General features: G+C 34.4%; 1 protein-coding gene across 1 annotated transcript in view; it reads right to left on the minus strand.

Moving 5' to 3' along the window:
- Positions 1-1,379: 1,379 nt before the first annotated feature.
- Positions 1,380-25,327, minus strand: part of LOC149790734 (scavenger receptor cysteine-rich domain-containing protein DMBT1-like) — a 47,704-nt gene continuing 23,756 nt past the window's right edge. The window contains exons 8-16 of the mRNA XM_089972789.1: positions 23,264-23,430; positions 17,856-18,012; positions 15,768-15,946; positions 13,555-13,711; positions 11,360-11,529; positions 10,117-10,199; positions 7,525-7,593; positions 2,655-2,796; positions 1,380-1,536 (exon numbers count right to left, since the gene is read on the minus strand). Coding sequence (XP_089828915.1) covers positions 1,526-1,536; positions 2,655-2,796; positions 7,525-7,593; positions 10,117-10,199; positions 11,360-11,529; positions 13,555-13,711; positions 15,768-15,946; positions 17,856-18,012; positions 23,264-23,430 — 1,135 coding nt within the window. The 3' untranslated portion in view covers positions 1,380-1,525. The remainder of the gene's footprint in view (positions 1,537-2,654; positions 2,797-7,524; positions 7,594-10,116; positions 10,200-11,359; positions 11,530-13,554; positions 13,712-15,767; positions 15,947-17,855; positions 18,013-23,263; positions 23,431-25,327) is intronic.

Here is a 25,327-nt window from a genome sequence, read left to right on the forward strand (position 1 = left end):
ACTAAGAGAAACAAAGTAACCGAATGGATGCCGTATTCCTAACTAAATACACCAGCGCAGATTCATCATTACACAACTACAACATTATTACTGGGCACGCAACTCCACCCAAAATAAATTTGAACTTAGTCATGCGCTCGACATAACTTTCGAAACAAAATGGCGTGTCTATTTAAAATTCATATTTGGAGTGATATTGTGAATGAATCCGCATTGCAATAAACTTTCCATTTTATCTGATTATGGGCTGGAATTATATGTGACAATTACACATGAAATACATCGGATTGAAGAAGCGAAGAAGAAGCGTAACGACATCTGCACATGTGTTTCTGTTTCTGTCCATGAATGTTTGAAATCATAATGTGAGACAAATATGAAGTTTTTCAATTGCAATTATCAAAAGGACGCTATGGAATTTAATGCTTATTTCATTTTGAGTGCAGTAAGGAGGATGTAATTGCACTTATAATCGAAATTACAGTACAATTTAATCACAATTGAGAACCTATGACATGGCACATGTAATTCGAATTTGTCGAACTAAGAAAGTACATTTTGTGGAAATTCAGGATGTAAATGTGTAAGTAAATGTTTTGCCATTCGTATCACCAGCTAAAGAAAACAGCATATGCCTTGTCACTAGTTAAGTTATTTGTAAGGACTATTTCTTGCGTCCGTTGCTTAGCTAGCCTTAATCCGAAACATTGTGTCAAAATATTATGTGCCAAATAGTTGGTATGTGGCAGTCCATGAAACATCTGCTCTACTTCATTAAGAAACAAATTTAAGCAACCAAAATGCAAAATGCCTACTACGCCAGTGTACGTGACTGGTTTACAAATATCAAGTGCTTGCGTCTGCGTCCATTGTTTGTTTACAATAGAAAGTAGTTCATTTATGCACGTGAATGCAATATGTGTATTTTCGCGCGAGTTAAGTATCGGGTAATATTGCACAATTCTGACAATGCAAAGTTAACGAATTAAAAAATTAGCATATAATAATATCCTTAATATGCTGCCCGCATTGACATGTTGCATGGAAGGAAAATGTTTGTAGATTGGCAAATATTTACATACATTTTCTACCTCTAAAATGAGTATGTATGCAAAGTTTTAAATACATCATCAGTGTTATAAATGGATGGCACATGTAGCAAGTTATGTGAAAAGATAATAGAGGCAAATTCTCATAAAATCAGCCAATATTCTTTAACAAGACAGTTTCGATTGCAGTATTATGAAGAATATATGTTTCATTTTATTCGTCTTGTTTTGAATCCAAGCCGCATAGTTCATTGGCTTTATTCTAATAATAAACAGTCTGTAATTTGTTGACTTCAAATATTGTTTTTATTCACAAAGATAGTATAATTGATAACATTTCAATCAGTAAATTTGATTCGGTTTAAACAATGTAATATTTTTCTGCGCTGACCATTACAAAACGCTAAAATGTTCTCCGATGTATTCAGAAGTTTACGGCTGATTTTCACAGAGCTGCGGATCTTCGTCAATTGTCCTTATTTTCCACCTGCAAAATATTATTAACAATGTTAAAGTTTGCTACTTAACTAACTATTTCAATGAAGAGGCGAAAATGACATTGCTTAATTATTGCATTTTAGTCAAGGATTGTTTTATGGCCATTAAGTAATCAATGATTATTAAATATTTGCAAGTGTGATTTTAAGGTAATAAATCTTCCAAAGAAATGGCATTTAACTGAAAACTCACTTTTTCAATGATACATTTCATTGTACATTTTTATCTTACTTTGGTACATTGTTTTCCGAGAGGTTGTCAACGTTTCATTAGTATTAATACTTTTTTGTAACGTCCATATATTAGAAAAGCTCTAACTTAAGCAGTATTTAAGACATGACGATGGAAAGTGTTCACGATGTTACACGAATGATCAAGATTAATGCAACATATAACGGAATCAGTCACACATTTAACACCTTGTGGATACTGTTTAGAGAGATATGTCTAAGTAACGATCAACATCACTTAAATATATTTAGATAACAATCAGTATAGCTTTATCATGAATATATTTTCATTTGAAATATTTTAAAGGTTCGGCAGTAAAATCTTACAATTTAGTCCACTTAAAGCCGCATCTCGATTTAATAAACGTCGTTTTCCCTCATATGATAATTAAATTTGAAATAGTGTTGGACCAAACAGTAGGACGACAATAATAATAGTACTAACTTATCTTGGTATAATCTAACTGAAGTTACATTATATATTAAGTTGCCTCGGGAGAGGTAAGTTAGCTGTTTAACAGAAGATTTAAACTTTTTTAAATTTTATTTTGGTTTCGGGTCAATCATTTATCGGTAAATGCGTATATAGGATTGCACCACAAAATTTCATATGTTAATATCGTCTAAAGAAAGCATGTGTCTCACTGAGAATGACAACTACAATTTACGTAACATGTGATATGCATTCCTTTATTGATTAATAATTTCGCATTCTTATTGGAGCAAGTATTCAGCTAAATCATGCGCTCTATTTTTTCTAATTGCAGAGGTCAACACATAAACGTTATTCAAGCTTGATAAAATATATATAAGACTTGTGTGGGTCGGACAAGAAGACTGACAACTGTTATGTCACAACCGAACGATTTAATACAACCTGGTGCACCACCAGTCGAGTGAGTCCCATGAGAACCGATGGTGGCGTTATTACACAATGCAGTGTTACAGCAAGTGGTCCTGAAGCCTGTAGCTCGCTTTTTACCAATAATACTTGGCACCGAATTCAAAGCGTCGCACACCTACAAATAGTGTTTGTATATGTGGTTATTTAATTTGTACTGAGGGCGATCATTTTTCATTAACTTCAACGAAACATTGGAATAATTCACAAAAATGATACATAACATAAAAGTGGTCATTGGATAAAGTGTTTGTATATTATAAAACAAACAACACCAACACCTAGGGTAGCCGGATAGGCCTAATATTTCTACATGAATCATATATTATTAACTTACATACATATATCGATTATATTTTAATAATATACTAAAATATAGTGATCATAGTTTAGAACCCTTAAGCAAATCATTACCTTCATATGTCAAAGTCACCTCAGATTTCATTACAAAATTGAACACTTTACCGAAATAAACCGAAAAACTATTCCTAGTTGCACTTGATGTCGTTTCACTCTACACAAATATATAACACACAACTATGGTATCGAAGCATGTAAATATTTGTTTGATATAAACAAATATAATGTAGACCTTGGATAGAACATGCTTGAGACTTAGAAAAACTTGTACGGGGAAACAAATTATATCCTTAAGGTGGGCAGAGGAATGTATAGTGCTATGGAGCCGTCTTATGGGTAGGATGGCAAATTACTTTCTAAATCAATGCATTTTAAAACCGTACAATTGGTTAAGATTTCTAGTCGACCTTTGGCAGTTCTTAAGGCACTCCTTAAAATATCCTTACTACTTCATAGACTGTCTAAATATATTACATACATCAATAACATTTACGTTAAACGTGTCTAAAGCTAACGTAATACCTTTAGACATCGATGTCTTGAAAAACGAAATTAACATCAATATAATTATAATGGTACATATTAAAAACACGAATGTTAATCAATATGTTGAATATTCTTTGTGCCATTCAAATTCTTGTAAAGGTTAAATTCCATATAGTTAAGTGAAACGATATACAAAAACTGTTTCTCATAACACTATATAAATCATCTTTGACGGAGGTACTGCAACATGCTTAAAGATAAATTATGCAACTAGCCTCATTAATACTGATTTCCAAAACATATCTTATTCATCTTTTTTATGAAAATGTAACAACATGTCTGAGACAAAGATTAAGGTATGATTCATTTTGTTATTTAACATAATCCAAGTGTACATAAGATAGTTGAGAATAGTAATAAATATTGGAATTTAGTACAATTATCGAGTAATTTAAGTGTTAATAGCTCTCCACTACAACAAGCCCATATGTGTATTAAAGGGTAAAGACTGCTGAAGACTTACTTAATTCTAAACAAGACAAAATATATTTTAAAATGGGCTCATCAATTAAATTAAATTGGCTTGTATGTTTCCTCTCTTCATTCATCATCAGTGTTTCCCTTTACGCACATTTGCGCGTCAGGGACGCACGCTGGAGAAAATTGACGCACATATTTTGTTGCCGTGCGTTTTTTTGACGCAAAGGATTTTCAGAATGTGATCAGGATTTATTTAATATCCAATGCATTGGACGATGATGGTATCGTATTTTCTTTGCGCATAGGCAATAGCTGGTTCCCTGCTTTGTTTGCTCCTTGCCTTGCGCTCCTCTATTCGTATAGCAGAGTGCAACACAGGGAACATTCGAAACAATGAACAGACTAGCATAGGCAATGTTATGACGGAGTAGCTTCCCTTGATCTCGCAGGCTCTCACGCGATTTCCATTTAGCTCAGCAAGCCGTCATCTAGATGTTTAATCTCATTGCTTGATGCACTAGAAAAGTGATCTCCAGATTAAAATTCCGTGCACAAAAAATCATTAGCGAATGAAATGAAACAAGCAGAACACAAAAGAGTAACTGTGGATCTAACTTTAATAAAAAATGGAGAAAATAATGCCCTTGACTGGAATACGGTATTCATAGCCTGGAACGCTGTATTATCGCGGTACTTAATGTTCTTATCGGTACTTATTAAAACTGTTTTTCTATTGTTGCTTACTTATTATTTATAAAATTTCAATGACTTTCCCTCTTTATGTTCCTATACAAATATTTGTCAATCGAAGCTCGTAAATGTCAATATAACAGCATATGGTGACTGACCCAGATTAACGTACCATGGGGGAACAACTCTATATTATCGCGGTATTTGCCTAACTTACGTATGGTAGCACGCAGGTATTACAATAAATATAAAATACCACTTACATATGAAAAGAAATGTCCCCGCTTGTACTGGCATAATATTTCCAACATAAACGGAAGGATCCAATAATAAAATCAAACAGACATATGTAATTCAACTGTCATTTCATGAATAACAAAATTACAAATTAAAAGCAATTATTATTTAACTTTATATGAATTTTAAATGCAATGTGGGCAATGAATTGTGAATATATAACAACTATTAGTAATATTATCGTTGAAATATTACTGATTTCAATAATGTTTAAATGTTAGTATAATCTTATATATATATCCGAGAAGTATAATCATAAGTAACATTTTGTTAATTTTGGTCCATATTGGCTACCATGCAATGAAATTGCAACCTTAACCTTGTAAGGACATGTATGACACAAGTAGTATATGACCTATACTCATCAAACATCAGACAATACACTGAATATAATTCATAATCAAAGCCGGTTATGGTATATCAAGTTCGACTGGAATTTTCTATATGATGATAAACGTAAATTAATGCACTTTACAAAAAAGTGATGTTCATTCTTTTTCATTGTAAACTTAACAAATATAGACATTTTAGAGGATATTGTGCTGTACGATAGTTGCGTCCTTACTGGCTACATCATTATATATGTAAACAACTGTCAGACGGCGCGAGTCCAAAATTAATTGAGTAATCCCATTTGCCGCGATAATATAGAGCCCGCGATAATACAGTGTTAGACTATACATTATGATTACCGGTGTGACTTATGATCGCGTGATTGCGAAGACTGCAAAAGTGAATAATCCTTTCTTGACAGTGTTTTAGAATTTTAAAAAAATCTGCCCTCATTCGCCACAAGATATCTGGAGAACACATTATAACCCAAGACATTCTTTCACAACAAAGAAATCAGTAAACTTGCAGAGAATAACGCGTTATTTGGATTACAAAGTCAGCCGGTCATTGCAGATTTTGTTGGCTTTTAACTTTGCTGCAATAAAAGATAGATCGTAAAGTTCAAATCTAACTTATTAGAAAGAAGATGAATCATTATCCTCCTTGATATTTGGATAAATTTGTTCTAGGACGAAGTACAATGAAACCGATGATAGTACACACTTTATGAAAGGCAGTAATTTGACTGCCATTTTGTTGAAAAGATTTATTTGGCTTTTTGTATTGGCATGTATGTACTGTGTTGGGCTATAATACTGCTTCATATTGATTATAAGGAGACTGTTAAAAGAACGACTTTAAAAGAAAAATGAACTAATAAAATTTTTCTTTCAATGGACAATGCATTTGTTTGTTAATTGTGCATGTTGATTTATTTGTATGTTTAGAAAGAGAGAATGTTGTGCAAGTTGCAATATCCTATTTGAAGCTGAAAAAGTACGAGACGTATGAAAATTTGTCAGTATATTTTTGACCCCCACATTTTTCATTTGACCCCCAGTTCTGACACCAAGATTTTTTTTACCCTTACACCCCTGGGGGATACACTGTTCATCAGTGACAATACTTATTTCACTGGCCATAATACCAAAGAAACAGTTCGTATGCATTATGATATTAATTGAGCAGCAATGAATTATTATTGAATCACCCATAATAATTGTAGCAAACAAGACACTGGACAAATATATAAGAAGTTTCTAAACAAATGAACATATAAATATTGTATATAAATAATTATATATGTCAAATAGTTTAATCTCATATATGTCGGCCCAGGCTTTCATTTTGGCCTATTGATATTATTAATTAGGATATGGAACGTCTTTTAACGGAATCATATTGATTAAATATATCCAGCATGTTTATATTCCACCATTTTGTGCGGCATTCATGAATAAATTCAAAATGTATTTCCAATATCTTGTGTTCATATGTTCTTGTTTATAATGAGAACTATATAAGTTTGTTCACTTTAAACGAAGTAATATAATTGTGTTATGGATCTGTATAATAATGACAGCAAAATAAATTAAAAAGTAATTATATTAAAAAGCAATATGTGAATTATATAATTACAGTATATTTTAGATTATCATACGCTATTAACCATGTTAGTAAAAAATCATTTAATGATATTGTTAATATTTGTATTTATTTCTATAAATTGTATTGAAATTTTGTTAGATAATTGTACAAGGAGACGTAATTCAAATTTCACTGTTGGAATTAACATCAGTTAACGAAATTAATATGCATTGCATTTACTAATGAGATACTTGCAGGCGTACTAAAATTGATATCTTATTGAAAATGTAAGTTCTTTATTATTTTATCAGCTGAACTATTACATTGTAAAAAATACATTAAACATGTTGAAAGAAAGTCATACAACTGTATATCTATAATTATCCATGAAGTTTGGATATACGGTGCATATGGTAATATATCTTCAATGAAGTTTAATGTGCCCATATACGAATAGGGAGAAAAAGGTAACAATTTTACAACATTTAAATTATACTAAGGACTATCACCACTTTCTATCAATCAAGGTCTACACTGAAGAGTTTCCAGTGTACAATTAAGCAGATGTATTTCGAAATGTAAAGGCTTTCAGAGAAAAGGTTCTAGTACTTACTAGTTTACTTTGACATGACTGGCTATATAAGATATGTTGATTGTTCTCGTACATGGAGATTTGACAAGACTGCCAAGAAAGAAAAGAATAATGATGATAAAATATAGTAAGTAATTGATATGCATATACATTAGCTGTTGTTTATTTGTACCTTCCCATAAACGTATTGTACAAATAATGCTCTGTATTGATTCTGATTTTCTCACTGCTTTAATCGATGACTTATTTCACATTTCATCTCTTTTGTTTCATGAAGCATACATTCATAAATTCATTTCAGCTCGTGTAACGTTTCTGCACTGGTTTAGTTCAAATGTATTGTATTGCGTTGTGATGTAGTATTATTGTTTGAGCTCTAACTTCTCAACAAAAAACCCAACCACCTGCAAACCCACCCACACGTACTACTCCTTCAACAATTATTAACATAAACACACGAGGCTATAGAGGGACACAGGTAGTGGAATAAATGCAAGGAAACAATACATGCAACTATGCTAGTATCCACTTTACGCAGATCCTTCATATTTGTAAAAAAAAAACATATTGTGTAGATTGAAATGGTATGCAATTTGCAAACACGTGAGGGCAATCAACTTACCATGTATGTAAGAACTGACAAAATACTTGTTAGTGACAATATCCATAGTTGCATCTTCAGGTAAGTTGTTATTAAATTTTCCATCAAATAATTATTTATTTACAACTGTATAGAACTCTTGAATGGAGAATCAATAAATTGCTGGCACTGTGTGAGTTGCTAAGTAGGGAGATATAATTTTCGCATGTTATTAGTCATTTAAATTCCAAAAGACCTAGTTAAAAACGTATGCTTTCAGAAAAGTTGATGTCGAATACATTGTGTAAACGGAGCTATTATAATGACAATATATAATTCAGAAAAGGACACTGGAAAATGGATTGAATATGGCCGAGATAGGCCTATCGCGACAACGAGCGATTTGCCCGGAACTTTGCATGTGGTGGTCCCACACTACTTTAAATATGGCAGTGCTACCCTACAAAGAGCTTTTCGTTAGAATTATTAGAGTGTAATTTGACGGCAATGTGGTCTTGGCATATCATATCATTTTCAAAATCGGAAATAAAAATTTGTTTTGATTACATTACGTTTGGGATAATCTCCCAGCTAAGTATGAAGATATTAACTGAAATTATATTTGGTATAAGTTTATATTTATCCACTTTTCTGTCTAATAAGCAACTACTACGACATCCCATAGATTGATAACATAATCCGTGTATTATCAGTTTTTAAAAAAGACCACTGAAAGCCTTGGATGTTAAATATAAGATAGCAAATGTATTATTATCTTTAAATCAACAAAACTGGTAGTAAATATCAATTTACTGACACAGTCTATATTAAAGGGTTACATCGTTGTTTGGTCTTCTAAACTGAACTACATTTAACTACGAACCTATACATATATTAAAGACTTGTATCTGATAAAGTGGAGATTCATAATTACACAACATATTTTCCAAACTCAGATCAGTAAAACTGTATAAATATAACGTTATTGTGTTTAAAGAAGAGCTTGTCGAGTCAAAGCGTAGACTTTCACACTTGTCAAATGCATGCCTGCTTATCAAGTCCAATGATATGCGGTTTGTATCTTCCCATATCATGGGTTAGCTCCTGGCGTTTCCCTAATGGTCTTAATTTCCTATCATTTCTTGTTCATACTTTGATGGTAGCTGCTCCAGTAACATATGTATCACCTCCTTGCTGGTGTCCAGCTGATGGCCCAGTCATTGTTAACCAGGGCTGCGATCGATCCGGTAATATAGCTCTGTCCATCGTCATTTTGTCATCTATGATGTGTCATGGGCAGTTGGAACTTGAGTAACCCGTCCATATCAAGGATGTCCACCACATCCGACATCAGTGTTACTGTATGGGTCTCCCTGGTACCGAACATGTGACCGTCGAGTTCATTTTGGCATTCTTTCGCTCTGACTGTTAACTTCAATTTGGACTATTTCCGTCGTGTGGTGTATTATCACAACCATTATGTCACCCATAGGTAGGAACATTAGCGAAGTTGAGAGTGTCAAACCTTCCTTGCATGTGTTGAATTGCCCACTGCCTATCCAGTCCAAGCAAGTTCTTAATTTGAGCAACGAGCAAGATAGCACTTGGACCGATTGTTTTATTGATAGTTAGACGGCTCAGCTGAGATTCGAACTCAGTACAGCTTGTGTATGAGGCCGACGCTCTAACTACTCGACTACAGGATAGAAAATATAAATGAGTAATACACTCATGCATACATACATATATACATACATACGTACACACATACACACACACGTACATACATACATACATACATACATACATACATACATACATACATACATACATACATACATACATACACAAATATATACATACACAACATGTGTAAGCGTGTCGACAGCTCATCGTTCTAGAACATAACATTTAGGGAATGAATACGAAATACATGTGCTAGTCATGATATATTATATTCAGTTCGGCCAATGCGTCAACTGATTCGCCGTTGTTCGTTCCCCAATGCTATTTGTTTAATGGAGTAACCTCACCTCAAATGAACTGCAAAAGATGGTGTCCCGGCAATTGGAGGGATCGCTAATACCATCACAATGGTAGCATTCTACACCATGGTCTGTAACACATAAGTAAATGGTTATTGTATACAACAGTTTCGCTTATATTCTTTATAATAATCAGCAAATGTATTTCGAAGAAATTGGTCTCAATGTGTTTTGATATGTACTGATGAACGAAGTAATCTGTTCAAAGTGGTCAGCTGGATTAAAAACAAGACAGCTTTTGTACAGATTAAAAGAAAAAGTAATTGTACGACAAGAATGAATGATTAATTACTATCCCTAATTTAGTATCCATCAGTATAGCTAAATGTATCATTGACTACCATTTAAATATAATTTCAACATCAAGTTTGCTATTATCCTTTACTCGCCAATTTAAAACTGCTTATGTAACAAGCAAACCACTTCTTTTGAGATGCAAAGGAACTAGCTCGTATGATGTTGCTAAATATTGCATTAGTACATTTTCATTTAGGTTAATAATAAAACAAAATGATATTTGCGAGCCGAATTGTAATATATTTAAATTTGATGTACATAAAATACTTCGAAGAATGTATTGCTGACTTAATTTTTAAAAAAATCGCCATAAAAATGACAATTATTATTAAAACAGTTACATTAATTATTTATTTTTAATGACACAGATTATAATTCTACTGATACATGATGCATAATAATAACTATTAAATAATGTTCTGAGAACCAGTTTATAGTAGATTTAGTGCACAAATGGAATTAAGAAATATAAAAACACACGGAACGAATGATGCTTCAGTGGCTTAACATGACAGATCCCCACTCTTTTTTATGCATTTAATCAACATCCTCTGTGTCGTGCGTATCATGACCAATGGTCAAAACACAAAATACGCTAAATGTATTACGTTTCAATGACAATAAAGGTTGTGTGTAGAATTGTTGCTTAGGAAATTTTACAGAAATCTCGCCGTTCTTTGCCGTGTATGGACTGTATTTTCGACGCATTGCAGGGACCCTTGGGAAGGGAAGGCAAACAGTTTACCCGAACGTTATAGATAGACAACATATATATAAGGTTTTGGGAAAATACACTTAGAGGTTTAGGAGCAGATGTGTTGAAGGAGGCGGAGGGACATAGACATAAAGGCAGACACAAAGTCCAAACGGATGACGCATAAGTAAGAAGTGTGATGTTTGAAGAAAAAGAAAAATATTCGGTTGTACGAGGCACCTCGACATATAACACCAACATCATCGCTATGAGCACAATTGGTCTGTCCCCAGGATTGGTGTGAACACTCATCTATTGCAGTCTCAGTGCCATTACACTGTACGTCATCGAGCCATATAGTTCCTGTTCCGTTTCCAAAATATCCGCTGGTTTTTATGGCTGGCGAAGAGCTAGTCAAAAAGATATAAGGGGGAATTCTTTTTTAAAAATTCTGTTTCATCAATTAGTTTGGGCCACCGATATTGTAACAATATTGAATTATCATACCTATCAATATTCTTTAAAGCTGTAAAATGTCACATGAAACAGAAATAAATATACTGCTAGAGTAGGTCAAAACATTGTACATTATATTGTAATGTATTAGAAAGTAATTGCCTAATATTTTCTTTATTTTCGAGGAGGTACAATTATCCAACCGAACATCGCTTCTGCTCATCATATTTTATCAAATCCGCTTCAGCATCAGGACTGGCACAAACATACCTCTCGGATTGATCATCCTATATTTTCACTTCATGAAAGGGCAATATGTATACACTGTTGTCATAATAATCTTTCAAATTATGATGCTATTATAGATACACATAAACATTTAAGGCTTAATTTGACATATTAAATGTAACATAAAACAACGTTGTGCAGTAGATTTGCATATGGACAACGTGATTAGTTAAATGTCGCTTCGTTTGACCAGTACCTGCATGAGTTTCCATTACATAAATGAATTAAACTGCACACAAGTTATCGCTTGTTTTCATGTGAAGCACTGTTCGTGAGCTGTCTGAACTATCAAGGATGTGTAATCAAATGCATCATCCATCCATGTCTATGGGGCCTTTGGAACGGATAAGAAGGAATGATAATAAGGAATGTTGGGCTAAGGGTTTAAAATCGTTTCATATCTGCCAACATAAGTCTTATCTAGTGTTGAAGAAAAGTTGGAGCTTCGAATGAAAGTATCAGCAAAACTCTACATACGTATTTGTACTGTATTGTTACAACTAATCGGTCCATATGTAGCAGAAATGATAATCTACTATGTATCTGCACTATTTCGCTCTGGCTATTAAACTGATTGATATAATTGATTTAAATTGAGAGAACAATACCGTTGTCATTGCAAAAAGTAGTAAGCAAATCACTAATATATATATATATATATATATATATATATATATATATATATATATATATATATATATATATATATATATATATATATATATATATATATATATACACATAATTATTTAGTGCCAAGGTAAAGTTCTGAGCCTATTGAGACACCACGGTAGCCTACCTGGGCTAATATGACGGTAAAAGTGGAACCAGCTCAAATTCGGTCGCTAGTTCACCATGTAACAACCGAGTCAGTCCGGTTCCTGCTGACATTAGCCGCATCAAGCGGCGTACAGAGAGCGGATAAGACCTATTCGACACCTCTTACGGTAACGCTGAATGTTATTACAAGAAACAGCAGAAATGACCTCTTACAATAATGAACGTTTTAAATTATCCCTCTATTGGAGCGTTCCCAATTTTACGTTTTAATCCTTGTTCCTGGCTGCATAGTATACATTCTGATTTCATCTTCACTGAATGTCGAAATTATATACTGCAGCTATCTGCATAAAGGTAGTTTTCAAATTTGAAAAATAGTTATATCAGCTCCGGCTCAAGAAGTTACGGCAGATGTGCTGCAAATACGATATATGCTCCATACACATTCACATTAGGTTCGTATGAATTGATTAGATAGGAAACAAATGTCACACTAGGAATCTAATAAATAATTAAGTTTCTTTATCAACTTGAAAATCAACGACATATCAACCGAAATGACCCTATCAAACAGTTCCCTCTCTTTCATTATATCACTTTCTAGTACAACAACCCGTCGCCCAAAAACCACAAGCAGTAATATTTCATTACAAGTATAACAACGACAAAACGAATCCTAACCTTTAAAAGTCTTATATGTTGTTCAACAAAATCAGAAAATAAATACCTTTGCATGTACATATGCCATGTAATCATTTGTCTCAATTCAAAAGCCTGTCAATATGTGATGAAGTTAAGGTTAGGTGGGAGTTGGGTGGCTCTGAACGCCAAATATCACTATCTGTAAAGATGCTAAATATGGCAGACACAATTAAAGAAGGAACGAAGAAGGAAACAGACATAAACCTAACCTCGGGTATCCGATCTCTTTGCAAACGACCTTTGCAAAATTAATGTTCACATAGTCATCACACACCGTGCCCCATTGACCATTGTGAAATACCTCGACGCGTCCTTCGTATGGTAAAGCTCCCCCAACCAGTCGCACAGGAGCGAATGTAGTTGGGCCTAAAGAAGATAAAAATATATTTTAAAAGTATGTGTTCTCTGAAGAAAAAGTGAAATGAAGCCGCAATGTATATTGACATCAGTGTTCGGGCGACGGCGTGTGCAGTCATTTGCCTGAATCGTAAATGAATAATGTACCTCAGAAAATAAGACCTAATTTGAAATAAAGGCATTTATATCGCATGCATAAGTCTCGATAAAGAGTTTCCGCTTCATGTAAATGATTATTTGCGAACACGGGTAATACAGTATTACATAGAAACTACGACATATAATACAAATTATAATGTATCACCAATTTTCACTGAGTTCACATAACGGAGAGGAAATGCTCATTTGGAAAAATGTTTATATCATTATGATATAGGTCTTAAAGCTTGTGCTGCATAGAAACGTTCTCGCTCTAATGGGCTTAATGAATGGACCAATCAATTATTTGGAAAAGCCAGATGCGGATATTGGTGGAAAGGCAGTGAATGTTGAATTGCTTTCATTTTGTTATCTAAAACAGCACAAAGCGAGTTTAAGACATTCATTTTGGGAAATTAAATTGCAATTGAGAAAACCAGTGCGTAATATTAATACTGAACGCGTTTCGCCTGCTCGTTCATTCAAAACTCAGAGAAACAAACCCCGTTAAAAAGCATTTTTTTTATTACCCTTCGCTGGCAACAGCGACATGTTTCTGGTACTCGTGAGATTCCAAATAAGTCTCATCATCAATCGTCTAAGATATGAATGAACGATCTACACATACCCGTTTTTCTCAAAGAAGAGTTTTCAAACTGACCGTTACTTGAACAACGCCATTGTTGTGCAAATAAAGTCACATGCAAACTAATGGGGTGAAAGAGGTTTAACTAGTTATTGGCCTATGCCACCAACTTGCAAATTTAGTCCGATACCACAAAATTATCGCCATAGATCATTGACGTAACTATGGAATGCGTTGTCACACAAATGCCATACAACAGCCAGTGATGAAGATATTAAGATAAGCATATCAAACATCTCACGGAACAAACCGGAAAGAGTTATAAGTCGGCGAATAATTCCACCGTATTAATAGTGAATATCCTGTGTATGTTCGGTGACTTTCCGTGACAGTTTTTGAACACGAAATAAACTAAAGTTTAGGTTTATGTCCAACTTTCCGCTTTGGTTAATGTATGCATATAAAGATAGAATCTCTTCAGAATGCAACTTATTGGCAAACTGTTAAATTGTACACAGTATTTGTTTTAAAGGTTGTCGTTATTTTAGGAATACCGTATTGTTTACTAAATAAGTGCGATTGTGAAAAACGAAGGAAACATTAGAGCTTCGATGTTTTATGCATCAAATTGAAACGATTTTTTCTTTCCTTTTTCTTGTTTGTTTCTTGTTTTTGTATTTGCTTCTCAATTTCAATCCTTATAGTGGATAGGTAATCAAATGATAAATTGCAAAATTATAACTTATTCACGAAAAAAGTACAAACATTCACAAAGGTTCTGAAACCTTCATTTTCTATCTTTGAATACGACATACATTTTAACTATAGGACGCGTAAAGACTTCAAACATCTTATACATTTTCAGAAAACAATAATGTCAATGTTTGTGAAAATAATGCACATGTTTTCCTCGACTGAAGTGATCGCAAACTTTCCGAATGTAATGTTTTGCTGTGGTTTTTTTGGAAGATCGTTGTCCCTAAAGTTTTTAATTGGTTAAGGCTATCTTAAATAACAGTTTCGTGTTACAAATTCATATAATAATTTTGTTATACCGTAATATATTGAATTTGTGTAAATGTATAAATAAGATCTACGCTGAGTCTGCAAGGACCAATTAAAGTCTCAGAAAATTAAGACAGAAGATGGTCAACACGCTAATGTTGTATCCAGTCGTTCGATGCATTCATAGTAAGAACGCTACCTAGTGCTACACGCCTCCCCTTCTCTACATTAAAGCACACACTATCATAGAATAGTGCACTGCTCAGTTAACAATGATTTGCCGAATGTTGTATGCAGCCTGAATATGCCTCGTCATGTGTACATATATAGAATCACCTCCACATCTGATTGCAACATCCTCGCTATGACCACAATTGCTAGTTCCCCACGTTCTATGGCTACAGTCACCGATACTTGATTCGGTTCCAACACAGTTAACATCATCTAGCCAAATCCGTAATAAAGAGGTACTGACAGAGTTGAATTGATCTGAATTAACTAACTCAGCCCTGTCACTGAAAGAAAAAGTATACAATATCAAGCAGAAATAAAAACGTTTTTCTCATATAAAATAACTGGATTATGTTTCGTAAAGATAATTGAAAATAAAAAATATTTTCTGAAAGTTCATGTGCACTTCGGCTTGAAACCATTTACACTCCACCACAAACAAAATCACATTAAATAATCAGGAAAAAACGTATTATAAGTCAAGTACTAAGATATAAATGATTATTAAAAACAATTAAAGTGCACAAAGTAAAAATATGTGGACACCAGATATTATTTACTCATCGAATATTCACCAGTCAAAATTGAAATCTAGCCTTCCAGGAAAATAAAAACAAAAAGTACTTAATAATAGCACATACTCTAGAGATGAACCGATTTTTTTATCCTGTATTTGTTAGAAACATTGGGTCTTTAAATCAAGTAAATCACTCATTACATACGAATTCCGATGGAAAATGTACCTTCATTATGTTTGGAAGTTTCATAAGAAAAGTTTAAGAAAATTTGTGAAAGCCATTTAAATATATGGAAACTTGCAAAACCAGTCACTGCAGTGAGAAACTATATATGGAAGATATAAGATCTCAAAACTCTTTATAAACCACATTTTACTTTTTTTTAAATTAACACCTAAAACGAAAGTGACTATTTTCTGTATTTTGCTTACAAAAAGGTTTCAACACAGCTGTTACTGGTGTCATAAGACATTAAACACCAGCTGATAATTAATACACTATTCATAGCATAACAATTATAACAAGCTGTTCATGGAAATGGCACATATTTGCAGACATTTTAAAGATGCTGACATCATCTTCTGCAGAAAACGATGTGAGATAGACACTAGAAAAACACTGTGGACCATTTGCACGAATGCTGAAGAAAATATACAGTTAAACACATACATAAAGATTGTCATCGCTGTGTTTGCATACAATTCATGGTGTTAGGTTCCTATTCCAACCAGCTTTTACCATCCATATTTGCTTACTGTTTTATAACATTTCTTGCCTTTCGCGTATCGTCACATATGACTTGTTTATGTTGCTGTTCCTACTTCATACTCATATGCGTGTTAAAAACATTTCATAATCATTGAACGAACAAGTACGGCAACGTCAGCTTATGGTATACGATGAAACACTTTTAAGTATTCAAAATAAAAATAATCAGTAGTAAACGGAAAGAAATTTAGGTGCAAATAATGTTGGTGATGATAACATACAATATATTATGTAGTATGCATCACTGTAGGCTCTGGTAACTCTGTTCATTGCTTAAAACAAGACGTATGTCATGAGGCCTTAACAAAAACCTTACACCAGATTATAACTCGAGAAGAACACTTTTCATTTCTATCGCTGACGTATAAGAACAGTAGTTTGTAAGCACGAGATTTTATAAAACTGCGAAAGCAGAATTACCGATTTCAATAAAGGAGAATATTATGGTCAGAAAAAACTACAAATGATATGGTTGTCGCGAAAAATCAGTTCATATAACTTCGGACTGGTAGTCAAATGTTTGCGGTTTCGATACCCGCACAGGTCAGCATGCTGCGGCTGTCAGGCTTTGTTTTGGGAAAGCGGCTCAGCTCCCATTGATTTGCCATGAGGATGACAATTTTGTCAAGAATGTGATGGCAAAATGCATGGGCCTTACTAAAGATATATATATTAAACTATAAAGATAATATATAAGGATTTGCCTCACAGAGTGGAAATTAAAGAAAAATAATCAACGCGACCGATGCCGAATCTTAAAAGCACAATAAGGTATCTGCTATCAACATTAAAACAGGACAAAACTAACTGAAACGAGATGACCATATACTAAATTATTCTGGTTGACATTGTAGGTATAATGTTAATATGGAGGATAAGGTAAGTAGTATGAAACTAAGTTGCTAACGTCGGCAGGTGTAGCATCCTACAGACAACTTTGGCAGCCATGATGGTAAAGGAGTCATCGCAGACTGTACCCCAGACTCCGTTGTGCATAATTTCCACTTTACCTTCCCAGCCACCCGTTCCTCCTACCAATTTCACCTGGGTTATTGTGTTGTCAACTGAAAAAATTAAATTCGGATCCGCATACATAACTAGCTTAAAACTCAAATGATAAAAAATAGTTGATAATACAGTGCAAAATAATATCAAACGTTAAGTTTAAATTAACGGCTTAAAACGATGTTTCAATGTGCTTTGCAGTGTATAAAATTAGACAAAACAAAGTATTAGTAGGACACATATGTTCTAGTGAAACATTGCTTAATGACCTCGAAATCTTAAAGGTCATACAAATGAAAAATATGCCTACACATTTGTATTTGTCTATAGCTGGTGCTTATTTGTAATCATATTAGAAACACGTTTTAAAAAAGTCAATGTCCAAATAGTTTAAGAACCTGTAAATAAATTAAAAACTCATACTAATGAAACTCTAAATGGCCAAAATAGCGTCTGTCAAATGTATTAGTTCTAAGTTCCATTTTTTTTGTACGACTGCGACAAAAGGTAATCGCAATGGAATAACTTCAGCATAACAGTATGTTCCCTTATACAATCGCAACAGTGACATAAATATGCAATCCGTGTTAGAATCGTATGACGGTGGTGTACAATTGGACAGGTCAGACGTTAGTAGTGCAGTTTATAAGTATTAGCAACTTACCTTTATGTTCATCGACAGATGAAATAACATCTGTGTAACTAAACTATATAACTTGCTTAATTTACGCAGAGTAGATAATACTCTACAAATAGTTTTGCATGTGTATATTGTTTTAGGTGCACAATTATTCGTACATTATGAAGAACGAGTTGCATGCGCTTAAGTTAACAAGAGCTTTGCATATAAAGAGTTAAATTTTACAAATAGGAATTAATGCTTCGGAATTGAAGAGCAGCATCTATTACATTAAAAACATCAAATCATGCAGAGATGAACACTGAGCTAAAGGTGGGTTGTTTACTTAGTTATCAGAGTACTAGGATGTCATAAGTGTGAACGAAGACAGTCTCGATGTTGTAATACATCTCGATGAAATGGACAGGAAAGAAACATACGTAATTCAAATTCAATCCTGTGTTGACGTTCAATTGTCCCCTGTGTTAGTGCAGATGTATATCGTATGTTGGCAGCCCTAATTTGATCATTTATGGCCATATAATGGTTCCCTGTGTGGATGAATAAATATATCATTCCTTTGCGTGAATAATTTAGTCCAGTATTGATCACTATAAGAGAGCATATTTATATAATGTGTGACCGCTCCAGTGGCCTAGTGGTTAGAGCGTCCGCCTCGGATGCGGGAGATCGTGGGTGCAATCCCCGGCCGAGTCATAGCAAATACGTAATAAAATGGTACTAACAGCTGCCTCGCTTGGCGTTCAACATTAAGAGGTTAGTGCTAGGACCGGTCGGACTGGTGTCAGGATAACGTGATTCGGTGGGACATCATGCTACATGTCTGCGGTATAATGCCCCAGTGCTAGACATCACTATAAGCTGCCACACTGCAGATATCATAGCGATATGACTGATATGTTGTAAAGCTACGTTACAAACCCAAATCATCCTATTCTAGATAAATATCACGGGACCGTCCTGTGTAGGCGTGTTATATCGCCTATGTTTGTGGGGACAAGACGTAAGAGCAAGATATACTTTTATATACATTGTATACATTTTCCCTTGGATTTAGTTTGAATCTAATAATGCAATATGTGTTTATTGAACAAAGTGTCCACAATAAGAATTTGTGAATAATTTGCTGTAATTCTATTTTTATTAACATATGTGAAGTTGTTGCTTACTCATGTACATAGATGGGCCTAACGTAAATTGTAATTGTCAAGTTGTGGCATGACCATTGAGCTAATAGTATATTGCTGCCAGATATTTAACAATTTTCAGACGCAGATAATTGTACAGGATTTTGAGTCACAACATGACTGATTAACAATAGAGTGGAATGGGGGGGGGGAGGGGCGGGGAATAGGAGCGGACTTGAAAGAACTGTCCTAGCCCAGGCATTTATATTTAAAAAGCATACAACGTTATGGACACGATATGCACCTTTTTATGCCATTGATAAGCAGATACATGTCTGACAAATCGGTAGATGTAAGTGGGGCTTTACACATATTTTGTACTATTTTGCAGTTGTACGAACACAGTCAGATTAAGGCTCCTTCGTGGTCATTTTCATACATATATAGGAATACTCCTGTATTCTACTCTACGCAGCTTGCAACACCTTCTTTCTGGCCAGATTTGACCTTGATAAGGTGTAGACAGCATTGTATAAGCAACATCGATATTTTCATGTCCATTCATATCGCGCAAAGCGAGTTTTTTTCTCTCTTCAAATCATTCACAATCACTCATATGGGTAAAAAAGCTTATTCTGTGAAAGGAAACGTGGTTGACTGGGACTCGATTAAACGTACAATTTGCCTTTGTTACGAATGATTTCCAACTGCATATCTGAACCATCCTCTGGACTTGGGATGTCTAATTGCTCGTCTGGCGATTTCCTTTTTAAACTTCAGTGGACCATGATATGTACATCCGTCATGAGAAGTCGTTACTAGCACAATTACGTCACTGTAACCTTTAGTTTCAGCGCCAATTACTAACATTAAAATCAGGTCAGCCTTTCAGTCAGTAGATAGCTCTGCAATTCGTGCTCAAAGTCATTAGCGGTTTATATGTAACGTATAAGATTGTCATCAAAGATACCCTTTTTGTCACAAAGCAAGAACAGTTGTCCGTGTTGCATGTTAAATAAACACAATTGATGAATTGACTCAGCCTAAATGACCACTTATACAATGGGGTATACTTTTCTTTAAAATCGCCTCTTATCTTTACAAATGTTAGCAAGTTTCAAAGAGTGAGTTTTGGTATTAGTAAGCGGCATATTATAATTCCGCCTCTTAATTAATTGTAATCTAAGTCGGCAACTAAAACTAATGCGCAGAAACTATTTGATTCGTCCTTCAACGAGAGTGGCTTTGAGCGTCGTAATATTGACTCCAATCAATGGCCTTCTTGCTTTTCAACTACGCTGGATGCTTGGTCTTTTATGCACAACTATATATTGTTTAAAACACAGATCGAATGACCAATATGTATTTCCAAATAGCTCAATATATGTAATGAAAATTAGTAAAATATAGTCTTTACATTATATGTTGCCTTATCCTAACATTCTTTTAACGATTTATCATGAAATTCCTTATGGTTCAAAGAGCGGAAAGTCAATTTACCTAGATAATGTATTCTTTGGGCAGATATGTGTCTTATAAGCGAATAGCACAACACCATTTCATTTCTATGATTTCTTTATTTGGCATTCCGCTCTGCAATGATGGGTTTGATGCTTCGACGGTTGTTTGCGTAGATTTCATTCCAATTATTTTACCTTGTTTGTATAGCAGGCTGAGTTATATTTGAAATCAGTATATGGACCGTACATTTTAAGTTAATATCTGTAGTTCAGCTTTGGCATTATTAGTTGCCTTTCACTGCCATTAATACCAAAATGCCTCGGTGTTGAGCAGTACTGAATAACTTTTATGGATTGCATTAGCATCGTATGTTCTTAAATGACCTGGGATATTGCAGAATTGTTAACTTTAATAGTTAGCAGGGCTTTCAGTGTGAAAAAGGCATGTGAAATGATTGTAAAAAATAGTTTTGAAAGGTGTCGATGTAGTTCAAAATCTCAGCATGGCTATATTTCCTGCTATACATATGGGACATTTTTGTGGTAACTGGTTCAAGACAGTGCCAACGGATGTTGTCAAGGCAGCTGGAACGTTATCTCCTGTATTTTAACCGTCTTTATAGAGGAACGTACGACTCTACCAGGAGGTTCTGATAGCATAAAATGTATTACGATAACTGTGAATATGATTTGAGGAACTTTTAATTGGCAGTGACCTTATTATTTACGAGGCTTTCATAAACATAACCAAGCTGATGACTTTGGAACACGAAATTTACATTGTTTCTGATTGTTGTTGTTTCAAAGTGTGGAAGAATTTGTATACCATATGCATTTTAACATTGATAGCGCAATTAGTCAACGTTACGGTTCGTTTGTGTTTTTAATAGAACCTTTCTTAAAGATAAAGTTAGAAATGTACCCTAACAAAATAAGAGTCCAAGATTTTGTGTTGGACCAAACATCGGCAGGTAAGATTAACAAGTTGATATGCACACAATCAAGCAAACGGATGTACACCCCATTCTGTGTGTGCGACGAATCGTATTAAATCCAGGACGGTTTGAAATTTGACCCTGAGGTATCTAGTACGCGGATGCAAAGTTAGCTTATGGTAAAAACTTAAACATAAATTCGATTCCACTCCAAAATAAAATATTGTAGTCGTGAAGATAGATTTTTGGGACATCATGAATTAGATTTTATCAGCAGATTAACAAACAAACTGTTTCAGATTTTAAAAACTTGAACCTGGTTTATTTTGCCCATTTCTGAGCACGGTTTAATCTTACCTTTAGTTGACATTCAGTAGTGTTCATTCTATTACAGATCAAAAAGGCGTCAAAATCTAATGAGCAATTAAATTCTGGCATAAGCCATTTCAATATGCTGATACGTTTATGTTCGGCATGGTACTATACACTAAGCTGCCTTGAGTTATGTGAGGATTATGAGTCATGAACGTTGATGATATGCTGTAAACAAACCTGGAAATGTTTTTGATTTATGAACGTTTTGTATGATTTTTAGACATTGTGTGTGGGCAGAAATTACAGTACTTAAACTCATGCTATTGACACTAACGAGTACTATTGACATTAACGAGTAATACTGACATTAACGAGTAATATTGACATTAACGAGTGCTACTGACACTAACGAGTACTACTGACACTAACGAGTATGATCAATGAGTAACCTATTGTACAGTTGGATTCGAACCTACATACTCTGACAACGAATGACAAGATTCGCTTTTGACTATGCGTGATATACCTTAATACAAAATGACATATTAAAGTACATTGTACCACTCTTAATTAATTTAAAGAAAGAAAATATTCATGGTACGTGGGTTCCTTTTATAACTAGGCACTGATGTTAGGTGTCTGAAATTCAAATCTGCATATAGAAAAAGATGTGGCTGGTAATACTCATACAGACAAAATACCCGAGCTACCCCGTACCTGCATCTGCAATCATTAAAAGCACACAATTAAACATACCCACTTTTAGATAAATTAGCATAAGTACAGAAACGATATTGCACGGAAAGGTTAAATATTAATGCTTCCTACGCTACCTGTTTTGCATTGGACTCCAACATCCTCCGAATGATGACAATTGTGGGTTCTTGTATAACTGCATGTAGCTAGCGTTGATTCTGTCCCGTGGCAGGCAACCTCGTCTAAAAGTATAGGACCACTTCCTTGACCATACCGGGCATTTCCTAATGCAACGGCACCACCTCTGCAATGGATGTAAAATAAAACGATACAAACGTTTGACAACCTTAATTAAAACATTTCTTATAATATATACTTAGTGTTTGTTTGTTTGTTTTTAACGGTGCACCAACACTGTTATGTTATTTAGAGCCATACAAATGGTCATGTGAAAAATATACAATGTGTTATATCGACCAGCGATATCAAAACTAAAGAAAACGACAAAATGGTAACGGTAATAAATAAGTCCCCCAATCTACGGGGAATGTAAATGGTATATGTTAATAAAGGCAGATCAAAAGTTATTGAAGATAATCGACGGAAAGTACATTACATAACAATGCTCAAGTTCATTGCCTAAAAGTTATAGCTTAGAGCAAATGTTCACTGCTTTCACGAATTCTATAATACAAGTCAGGTTTATTGTATCAAAGCGTTCCTTCATGCCATGCACATTGTAATACTGATCGCTCGTAGGTTGCGAGTCAAAATGCTCTACCATAAAGTGTTTAACAGTAAACGGTTCATTGCAAGAAACGCACTATGGTGGGTCTTCACCTGTTAGCATGTGGGAGTGGGTTATATGCGTATGACCAATTCGAATTCTTGCAATGACTTCTCCCTCCCTATGCATAGATGTATAGGAAGGAGTTCATTCTCCTAGGGTTGGCTTGATGGCATGAAGTTTATTATTCACTGCATCATTCCATGACGTCTGCCACTTCTGACGTGAAGTCTCTTTGATACTAGGTTTAAAATCAGCATAAGGTATTTTAAAATCAGATGGTTCTTCATTACCTTTAATACCAACATGGCTAGGTAACCAACAGTACACGATATTGTGCGAGGTACTCAGCTTACTATGTTCAACGAGAAGATTGGTCAACAATGGGTTTTCCAGTTTTCAATTGTGCAGTGACTGAAGTACTGATAGGGAATCAGAGAAGATGATATTGTTTAAAATGCGTTTATTTTCGATATATTGCAGGGCAAGGTCTATTGCTCTGATTTCGGCTAAAAAAATTGATGTTCCATTTGGTAAGTGAACTTGCGTTGTGTTTTCCACTAACGAATGCTGTGTAGTTTCTAAACTCGGAGTGGATTTGATGATAAGAGTTGTGGAAGATGGAAGGGGTTGTCTCGGATTTGTTTCTATCGTGTAGCGTAAAAAATACTTTTGGTTGTTTGAGTAGCCATGGAGGTGTTTCGCAGATGGACTTTTTCTGAATTTTAGAAAGATCAGTCTGTGTACTGTCAAGACTGGATGATATTCTAATGCCAAAGGAAGGTATGTAATTTGGTTTATCTTCGTATAAGCCTTTGTATGTGGGTTGAAAAACAGCTGAAAAAGAAGGATTCAGAGGGTTTGATCTTAATTTGAGAGCGCACTGTGCGGAAAGCATTTCACTACGATGTGATAAAGGCTTTCACACGGGGATGTCTTATATGCTCCCAGAGCGAGTCTTATTCCTTGATGAAAATTGGATCAAGCATTTTCAAATACGACTTTCTAGCTTAACCATAAACAACGCAACCATAGTCCAGTTTGGAGCGAATAAACATTATATATTGATTGAGGATGACTTTTCTATCAGCACACCAGTCAGTGTGCGCTAGTACCTTAAGTAGATCTAGAGATTTTAAGCATTTTGATTTCAAGTTCTTTAGGTGCGGAATAAAAGTCAGTTTTTTGTCAAAGGTAATGCCTAAAAACTTTGTTTCCTCAATAACTGAGATAGGTGTTTTGTCCAGAAGGAGTTTATGTTCATCGTGATGTCTTCGTAACTGACAGAAATGCATGCATACCGTTTTATATTTCGAGAATTTAAATCCGTTAGTACTGGCCCAATTTTGAATCTTGTTTTAATTGTGCTGTATTTGTCTTTCAAATGATCGATAACATACTAGAAAATCATTAA

The sequence above is a fragment of the Sinohyriopsis cumingii genome, chromosome 10 (assembly GCF_028554795.1).
Source record: "Sinohyriopsis cumingii isolate HCF-2022 chromosome 10, ASM2855479v2, whole genome shotgun sequence".
Classification (NCBI taxonomy): Eukaryota; Metazoa; Mollusca; class Bivalvia; order Unionida; family Unionidae; genus Sinohyriopsis; species Sinohyriopsis cumingii.